The sequence below is a fragment of the Miniopterus schreibersii genome, assembly GCF_964146895.1.
Source record: "Miniopterus schreibersii genome assembly, chromosome: 15".
NCBI lineage: Eukaryota > Metazoa > Chordata > Mammalia > Chiroptera > Miniopteridae > Miniopterus > Miniopterus schreibersii.
This window is the reverse complement of record NC_138115.1, coordinates 37,481,780-37,494,032: the sequence shown is the minus strand read 5'-3', so window position 1 is coordinate 37,494,032 and position 12,253 is coordinate 37,481,780. Positions and strand designations below refer to the sequence as shown.

General features: G+C 35.1%; 1 protein-coding gene across 1 annotated transcript in view; it reads right to left on the bottom strand.

Annotated features, from left to right (window-relative positions):
- UBE2E2 (ubiquitin conjugating enzyme E2 E2) overlaps positions 1 to 12,253 on the bottom strand; it is a 212,642-nt gene that overhangs the window by 17,520 nt on the left and 182,869 nt on the right. Inside the window, exon 5 of the mRNA XM_081160370.1 lies at positions 5,257 to 5,404. Coding sequence (XP_081016496.1) covers positions 5,257 to 5,404 — 148 coding nt within the window. The remainder of the gene's footprint in view (positions 1 to 5,256; positions 5,405 to 12,253) is intronic.

Sequence of the window (12,253 nt, the reverse complement as noted above, 5' to 3'; positions counted from 1 at the left end):
AACTGAGCATTAAGTTACTACTGTGGTACCTGATGGCCAAAATAAAACAAAAAATGTGACTACAGAAGGAAAGAGGACCAATTTTAGAGAGTGACACACTTATTAATGGTCCTTACAAAATAAATGAAAAAGCACGAGGAAAGGTTATGCAGGGGAATAGGAAAGACCTCAGACTTAAAATACAATTCTTACGTACTTCTCTTACCCATCATAAAAATAGACTATTTTTACTCTAGAATGAGAATTAATCAGAGTCCTTTTTCACCACTGTAATCTTTGTTATCTTTTAAATTATCTTCATTTAAGAAATAATAAAGAAAAAGTTAATTAAAATCTAGATAAATGATCATGGCTCTTCAGAAATTCCTCAAGTATGGGAAGACAGTCTCTGAGTGACTACCTGGGTAAACAGTTCTGAGTAAAAGACACTCCCACATGCATGAAGAATGGTGCTTATTTAAAGTGAGGGTGTGCTTCACCTTTTGTCATTTGTGTTTTCAGAGCCTTTCACTGGCCAGGACAGAACGGGTGGCTTCAACAGCTTTCCCCAACTCCCTGAAGAGCATCCGATGACAAAGACTTGAAGATAAGTTAGCAGGATAGAAACACCTCAAATACGATTTAGTGAATTTTAACACTAAGATAGGAATTCATTAATTGATTTTAGTGGAGAAATACTTCAACTTTGGGTGAGTACAGAAACTGGTAAGTACTGACCTAGGCCACCTCATCTTTTCCTTTTAGGGCTCCTCCTAACAACAAATAAACCACTGGTGATCTCTAAAAAGAAAAACACCAAAATGACATTTCCTAAAAAGTAAGTTGAAGGAAATTTGCATCGCAAATAAATATATATGGCAGTTTTTTAATGAGATCAACTTCCAAACCAATAAATTAAAGGTTGTAACTGTTGCAGGGACAGCAACAGATTATAACACAAAAATTGTAGCAATAGCTAACAATGTCTAAATTTACATTAATTAAGGGGCAATAAAATATGCTTGGCAAATGCTAAGTAGAAGTAGGTCAAAGCCAAGGCTAAGAGTTGAGGTTAGTGTGTCTAAATTTACACTAAGATTATAATGAGACAAACTTAACTGACAAATATACTTTGTCTAGTTCCACCAAATTTGAGTTTGCAGAGCAAGGAGCCTCAAACAAAAATTAAATATTTATCTTTAAAGGATAAATGTTTTAGGAAAAATTTAAGAAGCATGTATTATTTTTATGAGAAAAACCAATGAAGATAGTTCCATTTTGAAAAAAGGAAAAGCCCATACATATACATTACTGAAAGAGTATATCCAGAACCCTTTTTCTCCCCACCTTAAGCTACCCTCCCTCCATTATGAAAACTATAAATATACACATGGCCCGAATTCCCCAAATGCAAGTCCCAAAAATAAATCCAAGGCTTCTTTGCCTAGTTACAATAACTGCAGCCTTAAATCACCTTTCCTGGAAATGCTGATTCAAAGAGGGAACCCTTTTTAGCTGTTACATCAGAAGCAAACTTATGTCTATGTAGCCATCTGTAATGTCTGTTCCAGAATTTTTTTTGTATTCCTGCTAAGATAGCCTCTTTTGAAAACAGGAGGCTTATCATTCTTACAGCTTTTCAGTTAAAGAAATTGTTCTTTGCTAGCTCTCCAGTGTAGTAGAATGGGATAGGTACAGGCAAGGTTCATGCTGCAGTAGTAAGCAATGGAACCCTTTAAATTCCGATTAGGTACCTTTCATCAGTCTAACAGCTCACAAACAGTATAAATAATCTACATAAATATACCTGTGTTGAAATAGTTAATCTTATTTTATGTTCCGCATCCCCTGGTAATCACTATCAATTATAAAATTTTAATGTTTAGTAACAATTTACTATCTAATCATAGTCAGGTTAAAGACAATTAGTTAATAACCACCACAGTTAAGGACAATTTATGGGTAAGCATTGTATGAGTTGTTTAAAAAAAAGGGGGGGAGGGCATAGAGATCTGAAACAAAGGGCAGTGATGCTGGAGAAGGAGGGAGCCATTCTCTGACCTTTTATATAACTTAACTCTAAAGGAGTCACTGGGTGCAAATTCCTCTCCCCATTTGCTCAGTCCATTAGAGGAGAATAATGCTCTTGCCAATGAAGCTGCAGCTGTGCTCACCCTTGGCTTAATCACTGTGTAAGGCTGAGGGCTAATTAGCTGCCATTTTTAGCTCTATTTGTTGTTCTAATAAAGATTTACATAAATCTAAGACTGGGAGTAACTGACACTTGATTTTTATGTGGAAGGTGACAGGAAGAGAGGAAAGAGCTCATCCATCCTGAGGGTTGATATTTGGTGGGAATGCTCAGAGCACTTCATCTGACCTGCCTGTGCAGTTCCGCCTGTCTGTGGAGTGGCGGACGAACACTTCACGGGTGTTTATGAATGTAGAACCCTGCTGGCCCAGGCAGCCTATAGTTTGAAGGCAGATGACTGGGGAATGAAATACACTAGGTGAAGGTCAGAGCTCAAATAATTCCTTCACGAAGCAAAAAGAGCCAAATCACACACCTTCTATAGATTACACTGCTGGTGTGTGTAACTTCTGGCAATTAAAAAAATACCTTTATTATAAAAACTTTCAAATATTTTCAAAAGTAGACATAACAGTATAACAAACCTTCAAGTACTCATTCCTAAGATTCAACAATTACAATGATCAATCGGGTATCTTCCACATCCCTCCTCACTTCCAATCTTCCTGAATTACTTGGAAGCAAATCCCAAATATCAAAGAATTTTATTTGTAAATAGGTCAGTAATGCATCTCTAAATGGTAAGGACATGTAAAAAAAATTCATAATCACAATTCCATTTCATCATGCTTAAAAATTTCTGCCAATAATTCTTTAATAGCAAATGTGTGTTTTTCAAATTTCCAATGATCTCATATGAATCATGTTTTGGGGAAAATTTTTTAATAATACAATATCAGAATTACGTTTAGAATGAAACAAGCCATAACACGCTAGAAAGCAACAGAAGTAGAGTAGGAAAGTACAACTGAAATTACTAACGTAATGCCAGATTATACGCAGATTTATATGCTTTTCAAAAGAGGAGAAAAAAGGTTAGAAATGTTTCTGGATATTACTCTGTAAATAAAGCATCTGGCCCAGGAGAAGTGTTGGCTTTGTTTTATCTCCAAATTGTCAGTGTTCTCAGGATAGTTCATTTTGTATGAGGGAAAATATCCATTATTTATATGTCATAAGACCATATACAGGCATATTTTAAATAAATAGATTTCATATAAGGAATATGATAAAATATCTGAGTTTAAAAACAACCACAAAACAGCAAAAACAAACTTCAAAATAAAAAATCAAATAGAACAGAGCACAAATTTTATATATACTTGAGAAGAGAAAGTATTTACAAATAAGAGCGTTCCATGAAAAATGGAAATTTGATTAATACTACAAACTTCAGTACTTTAAACTTTTATTGCTGAGAGAAGACTTTGGTGGAATTAATCTGTTTCTTCATGCAGGGATACCTGTATAGAGAACTCTCTCACACAAGAGGATTCAGGGTGACAGGCCCATCTCAGATGACTGGGAGACCAAGCCAGCCTGGTTACCACTGGGGTAAGGACTGCATCTCAGCACTGAGCTTTCTCTCTTTAGTGTGAAGCTACATTTTATTCTATGTATAAGAAGTGAGAAGTGAGGCCTTCTTACTCATCTAGTGCTGGGAAGTGACTCATAAACAGCAGGGTCTCAAAAGTTTCTACTCCCTCCCAGCTTTACTGAGATACAACAGACACTGAATATAAGTGTAAGATGTACAGCTTAATGACCTAATATCAAAAGTTTCTTAAATAAGTTACTTACCTGTTAAAATAAAATTTTTCTCTTAAACAAACAAACAAACTTCCCCAAATTTCAACCCTTGCCTCCAAATTTCAGCAGACCTCCCAGAAGTACTTTTTCTGGGAGTGAGGGAGAGATGCAGTCCCATGTTCCAACATTTGGAGGATCACTTGGTCTAGGCCTCAAATCACCAAATAAATTCCTCTTAATGATACTACTTCCAAATGAAGTTACATACAGTCACAGAGGTAAATGAAATTGAAATCAGAATAATGAGACTGCAAGAACAAAATGTCTGTTGCTCAGTTTTAAATTAGTGCAGCATTATTAAACTTCACTACCTAGAGTGAAGTCTGAATTAATTAAAAATATTTTATAATGATATTGTACAACTGTATTTTCTTTTCGGTGTTAAAATCATTAATTTGTCATATACTCTAAATATATGATAATTTAATTCTGTTTTTATATTTATTAAAAAGTTCGTATTACTGAAAAATAACAAACATAAAGCTTGAAATGAATGTAATTTATCCATGTTTTATAAACCAGCCAGGGGCCTCAGAGAGACCCTGATCCCACTTGTCATTGCTCTTGTCTAAAAATTAACTTACCTGGTAAATTGTATTTATTCCTGAACATGGAAGATGGAATCTTATGAAACAGTAAGACATCAATTAAATATTCAAAAAAATTTCTTACTGAGATCAATGAAAACTCTGTAGCTACCTTTGGATTCTGTATTTTCCAAAATAAATCCAAATATGTACAAAATTGGCAGTTGTTTTGTCTTTCAGTTAAAAGAAGCTGGTCTAAGACACATAGTCACACATCCAGGAGCACAAAGGAAATAAGAGCTGTCAGCATTAAGCACACCAGCAATCCACAAAGGATTGGCCATAAACTCTTCTTTAGTTGTCCTGCGAAGCTGTATTTGTCTCATCATTGTTTACCTTTTGGGTATATCTTAGTTCAGAACCATTCTCCTTTTTTGTTCTAATAGCTTATAAGGATGCATGGTTATTAAGATACTGCAAAGGTCATGTCTATGTGGTGTTGCCTGGTTATTATCAAATTTAAATAGCCCATATTTCTCAAATTAACATCTGGTAGGCTTCTAATTAAAGATTAAACTATTCAATTAAAATGTTTATTATTATTTGGCAACACAATGTAACACATTCTTCAATTGCACTTCTTAATCTAAAATGATTTTTCATTAATGTTTATCACACTATGCTCTTTCCTTCTTGGCAAACAACAGGTCTTAAAAAGACTAATGACAAGACCCAATTTAAAAAGAAAGCAGTTACATACTATAGAAATTAAAAAAAAAAAAAAAAGTTGTAGTAGTGGTGATGGTAGTAAAGTAGATCCATTATGAGAATGGATTTAAAGTCTCTCACCAGGGTTGCAGTCTGTAAGAAGTGAGCAGATGGAGAGGAGAACTTTAGAAATGGTGAGCGCCGGACTCCAGTTGTCCTTCAGGATGTCCAGACAGATCACGCCTTGGCTGTTAATATTACAGTGATAGATTCTTGTTCGGAAGGTAACCTAGAAGAAAATGTAAAGTTTTTATAAATAGATATGCCTTTTATTAGACAAAATAATCTAAGGGTTATTGGTTTAACCATGTATTTAATTTCTCCTTAGGCACACAAGAACAATCAATAAACAAAATCATTGTTTTAGACCTTGTCATTCAGGGCACAGAGAACTAAACTCCAACAGCAAAATCATGACATTCTGCTTTTGATGAAGTGTCTAATCACTTAATGAATGTTCTGGGTACTGAATTTACTCTTGGTGCAATTGCAGAAATGTTTATAAGAGGAAAACTAACTTTGACCTCTAAAAAAATTTCAAAGAAAATAGTTTTCAAAAATAAAAATATCAAAGGAAACTTTTGTTGGATTCCAGTTGTTTTAAGGGTTTTGTACATTTATACAATTCAAAAAAGCATGGGAATGCTCTAAAGAGGAAATATATATTCTATGTCATGATTTAAAGACCTAAATTAGGGCATGTATGTAAATAATACACCTAGCTTATAGGAAAACTATATTAGTCATAACTTATAAACCCTTCTCCCCTTAAATTCTCTATTTCGAATGTAGTATTAGTGCAGCCCACCTCTTCCCTATGGTAGCAAGATCATCACTGTACTTTGCTTAGGTATGATTCTGAAACATGTGTATGACATTTTTTAAAGGACTTCAATTGAAAAGTTAAGTCCAAATCAGTTTTATAACTCTGTTAAACTGTTTTACAAAATTCTTATGTAACCAACAGTAAGTTTTTAATGCTATTCATTAATATCATGCTTATAAATGTCCTCAAATTAGACGTTGAAATGTAAAAGAATCTTGGTATTGTAAAGGCCAGTTTTCTTTTACTCTAAGTTCGAAATGGCTCTGAACCAAGAAATACACACATGGAAGATCTCTGTAGGTGCTGCCACCCCCCAGGGCATCCAGCATGCACTCAAACATCAGGATTTACTTACAATTCAGCCGGTGTGAAGTCTCAGAAAGTACAGATCCCGTTGTTATTCTACAACTGCTGAATAAGGTGGTACCATTCCCAGGCTAGATTAGCACTCCTATTAAGAACTGCCCTTCATGCCAGACCAGATAACCTCAGTACCCCTTCCTACACACACACACACACACACACACACACACACACACACACACACACACACACCCCAACACCCAGATAACCTCAGTACCCCTTCCTACACACACACACACATACCCCAACACCTAGAAATGTTGAAGAAAACATAACTCACATTCTTTAAAATGCACAGGTGAATTTGCAAGGGCAATCCTCAGTGGTTGGAATTGAAAACCAAAAGTTACAGTAAACACATGAGCTGACAGTGCAGAGGCTTAGGGAAGAGGGAAGGAGTGAAGGATAGAGGTCAGTCTTAAAAATGCAGGCTTGGGTCTTGATACCCTTGTGAAGAAAGAAGATGAAACCTTAGGTCTGTATGTGGCAAGGGAATTAAATTGAGAGCCCTTACATTAAATTTGGATACGTGAGCAGCTTTCAGTAAATGGATGGATTTGAAAAGATGATGCCTTATGTGGAAATAGCAAATACACTTTCCAGAGAAAGCCTGGGCACTGGCCTGGAAAAAAACTGTTTACCCTAAGAATTCTAAATCCTGAGCACATATACTATGCAAAGACTAACTAAAAAATAGCTTAAATGACTATATTACTAACAGGTCAAATATACGTCTTAAGGCAAAAAGCACTTAAGGCAAAAATGAATAAAGATTACCGTATTATGATGAAATGAACAATTCATCAGGGAAATACCAACAATTCTGAATCTCTTATACCTAACAACATAGACAAAAAGTAAAAACTGGTAGAATTATAAGGAAAAAATGACACATTTACAGTCAAAGAGGGACGTTTGCACTGTAGTAATAGGTCAATCAGACCAAAATATAGTAAGGATACTGAAAATATGAACAACCAAACTAGCAAAATCAAGCTACTAAATGAAGATAAAATTCTACACTCAACAATTAGAGAACATGTATTCTTTTCTAAGCACGTAAGAAACATAAAAATTGATCACATGCTAAGCCACAAAAGCTTAACATATTTCAAATAATTATTAAGACTATAAAGATTCCCCATCATATAGTTGCAAACTGAAAAATACATTTTCAAATAACTCTTGGATTAAATAAAAATAAACAACTATATAACTGAACGACAATGAAAATGTTGGGTTGTCATCAACAAAAATCTGTGAATAAAACAGGTGTAAAAGAAAATGCTATAGTTTCAAAAGCACATATTAGAAAGACATTTAATGAGTTAAATGACCAACCAAAGAATGAAAAAGAATAGAGCAATGATTTTCAATTGGTGTGCCGCGAGAATTTTTAAAACATGCAATACCTGACCTCTTTTCCCTTAGATTGTCAAATTATAAAATGACAACATCCAACACAACAACAGCCACCCAGTGTGAATGAATCAAAATAACACCTATTTTTTTGTCAGATCAGCAAAAAATACATTTTTTGGTGTGCTGCAGAATTTTAGTAATTAGTTTATGTGTGTAATGAAATGAAAAAGGTTGAAAATCGCTGGAATACAGTAAATCCCATGAAAGTAGAAAGAAAGAAAGACATGAGCAGAAGTTAATGAAATAGAGAATACCTAGCAATATTAAAATTCTGAGAAGTCAGAGTACCTATCCCTTTAAGGGCTAGATGAAGAGATAAAATATTTTTATGATCCAATATAAATAATAAATGGCTTTTATATATAATAATGATATTTAAGAACTTATTAGATACTGATAGGCTACTACGAGCAAGTTAATCCTCAAAACTCAAGGAGGGAAGTAGTAGTACTTGTACCCACTTTAAAAATAAAGAAATTTTAAGTATGTGAGGTGATGGATGTTAACTATATTTCACGCTGCATAATTCTCTTGAGATCCATCTAAGTTGTTACACTTATCAATAGTTTTTGTTCCTTCTTATTGCTGAGTAAAGTTCCATGGTATAGATATACCAGTTAGTTTCACCATTTACGCACTGAAGGACAACAAATGAATGTTCCCAGTTTTTAACATTTGTGTTTTTTTGTGTGAAAATAAGTTTTTATTTCTCTGTGATAAATGCCCACTATTGCAATTGGTAGGCTGTATGGTAAACTCCTATTTAATTTTATAAGAAACTGCCATACTTTTTTCTAGAGTAGCTGTACCATTTTACATTCCCACCAGCAGTGTCATCCAGTTTCTCTGCATCCTTGTCGACAGTTAGTGTTATTACTATGCTTTATTCAGCCATTCTAACAGGGTGTAGTGATACCTCATTGTAATTTTAATTTGCATTTCCCTAATTGCTAATGACGTTGAACACTTTTTCATGTGCTTATTTGCTCTCTGGATACCCTCTTCAATGAGAATGTTTCTATCTTTTGCCCATTTTCTAATTAGATTGTTTGTTTTTTACTGTTGACTTTCTGGTGTTTTAAGTGGAGATATTTAATTAAAAGTAAAGTATAGTTAGATGAAAAAGCATGAGTTTTCAAAGAATCTTGTGAATTTTTTTGGATAGAGAATGTCTTAGACGTTAATGTTTTATAATACTGATAAAATGTATCTATTGGGGCGATGTTTGTCAACCTCTGTCCTGACAAGTGCTCATGAATAAACCACAATGAATTAAACAGGTAGGCTGACTGTTCCTACATGTTCTGATGCTACAGACTCCCACAAATACCACCTTTTGAAGCTGGAAAAAATTCAAGATCCCAGAGTTTTAAGAAGTGTCATGCATTTGTCTACTGTAATGTAAGGCATAACCTCTTTGGGGTTCCCTCATCATATTCCTACTTCTATTTCCACACTTGCCAAGATTCAAAGAATCTTGTGATAAATGTCCACTAGTGCATTTATCTTACCACAGGACCTCCTCAGCACACCATGAATTACTCATGAAAATATGTTCTCTCAAGTGATGCCCAATGCAGTGTTTGGTACACAGAAAGAGGCCACTGTTCACTGAACAAATGTTAACAGATCACAGGCTAGTATTCAAACAGACAAGTGCCTCTCAGAGGAGTTGTGACATACTCTTCTGTAGGTAAAAAAACAGTTTAGAACCACAACTTATAGTAGACTGAAAGCTGGAAAATTGTGGAGAATACCCTGAGGAAGCTGGAGATGTTTTAAGTATCTTTCTATACCATAATGTTACTTTACTAAATTGTCCTATAGATCAAGATATGTCAGAAGTGATTTCATACAGGTTAACCAATAATAAAAAAATACTTAGTAAGCACTCAATATGTGCTAGGCACTCCCAACATAAATTTTTTATTATTATTATTGCCATGGCCTATTTAAATATTAAAGAGAACTTAAAAAGTGTGTGGCCTGGTCACATCAGCAAAAGTGTTTCACAACTAAGGCAAAACTTGCTAATAAAAGCTCTTGAAACAGGCAGCATTTTCTTCCAGACCCTATCAACAAACATGGGGGAAATGAGAAAGAACGCATGCAAACTCGTAAGATATTGTCTGCAGCCCTTAGACATTAGTGATACAGAAACAGAAAATGATGTTCTGAATACTGACAAATATCAATGGATCTGCGACTGTTAGATTTTCAGAGGCCAAGAAAGCACCCTCCTCCAACCCTCACCCTACAGACTGCTCTGATGCCTGACTCAGTTTTCCAGAAAGCCTCTCACGTTGTGTCTTATTCAGGGGCTGGGAAGCGGAATATTCTTCACCCCACCCTCCTGACAAACACACAGATGATAAAAAATGACTGTAGGGAAAAGCCTAGTTTCACTGCAGGGGTAACATACACTGAGTCCCTGTCTTTCACAACCTACACCTGCATGTACACTCACTGCTGTGTTTGAAGCACAGCTCAATCATGATGTTTACAGTGATAGCTATCATTCCTCAAGGAGAGGTAAAATTACATTGAGAATACTGTTTTCAAAGGCAGGGAAAACAGCACATTTCAGAATAGCCAACAGTTTCCACTTATTAAGGAAAATTTAAAAACATGATTTGGATATAGTGATACAGAAAATTTATTTATCCAGAATGGTTAATTCTCAGATAAATCTGGATGAGAAGGGTTTTAATTTATGTGTGACACAAAAACACTCACACAGGCATGCGGGTATATGTGTGTGGCAGACAGAACTATGCCCATCTCCCAAAGACGGTCGTGTCTAAATCCCTGGAACCTGTGTATACGTTACCTTACAGAGTAAAAGGGACTTTTAAGGCGTGATTGAGTCAAGGATCTTAGGAATAGGTGATTGTATCCTGAATTACCTGGATGGGCTCCATATAATCACAAGGGCATTCATTATAAGAGGGAGGCAGGAAGATCAGTAGGGGATGTGAGGACAGAATCGGGGTGTTGGAGTAACGTGAGGAGGGAACCATGAGCTGAGGAAGGCAGTGTCCTCCAGAAACTGGAAATGAATTTCCCTCAAAACCTCCAGAAGAAATGCAGCCCTGCTGACACCTTAATTTTAGTTTCCAGAAATATAAGATAAGAAGTTCATATTGTTTTAAGTGACCCAGTTTGTGTTAATTTGTTACAACAGCCAATAGGAAATGAATACAACATGTATATATTTCCCAGTGGCCTTACTACTTTATCTTAAAAGGTACCTTAAAATGAAAGGTACCTTAAAATGTGCTATTTCTTTTTAAAAGTCACTTCTCCTTAAAAATAATTTTAGAAAGAGTTAACAAAATTCTTTATGTTGATTGTAGCATAAAGAAATGTTACTAAGTAATCAATGATCTAGGATAAGTCAGTCACTTTGCTACTTTGAGACTACTTCCTGAAAAGATGAGAGACTTGAACTAGATTATTTCTAAGACCCATTCTAGCTTCAAGATCCATGAGCTGTACTGTGAAAAGACTATGACTTGGGAGTTAGGTATACTTGGGCTGGAATCCCAACTTTGAACAAATCAATTTAGCATCTCTGAGATTCAGTTTCTTCATCTGTAAAATGGGGAAAATAAAAGCCACTCATGTGGCTGTAAACACTGAAGTACACAAAAAGTTCAACTGCTGTGCGTGGCACCCAGGGGGAATTCAAGCAGTGTTAGTCTCCCTTCCCCTCCTCACATCTCCTAGGTATAAGATTATTTGCATGTGTTCATGTAATAATTTCCCCATTACCTGGATTTTAATTTTTTTTTTTTTTTACTATTCCCTTGCTCTTTAGTATAAACATTTCATTTACAGATGCAAGGTGGTTTAGTAAGGGAAACATGATCATGTAGGGCCTGAGTATCGACAGAGAAGATGCATTTTAATAAAGTATTTGACAAACTGATTCTACACACAATTTAGAAAAAGGTTTTAAAGTAAATAAACATCTCCAAGCTGGAAAGCTGATAATGACATTAAAAATGATCACTTAAAACAACATTTCAGTAATAACTTCTATTTTTCACAGTTTCCATTTTTTGAAATAATTCATCAGGAGATAAATAGCACTGAGATTCTACCGAGGAAGTGTGAGAGCAGTGAGAAATATATTCCTTTTAAAAACACTTTTCCATGGAGGCCCAGGAGAGGAAATATTTGAAGCCCCCGTGCCACAAATCAGTAAATCATAACAAAGGTCTAAAAATAGCAGGACTAACATCATTCACATGGATCTTGGCCACAGGCTCGCTATGTAACTGTAGTTTATTTGAACAGGCTGTTAGTAGACATTTCAGAAATGTCAGTGCTTCCACCCTCCTCCTTGAGATTTCAAGTGCTCTGTTCTTAAAACTGACTTAAGAACACTGTACCAACACTTAGTACATCCTAAGATTATTTTATTTTTATTTTTTTGTGTTGTCTTTTAATTGTTTCTTTTTT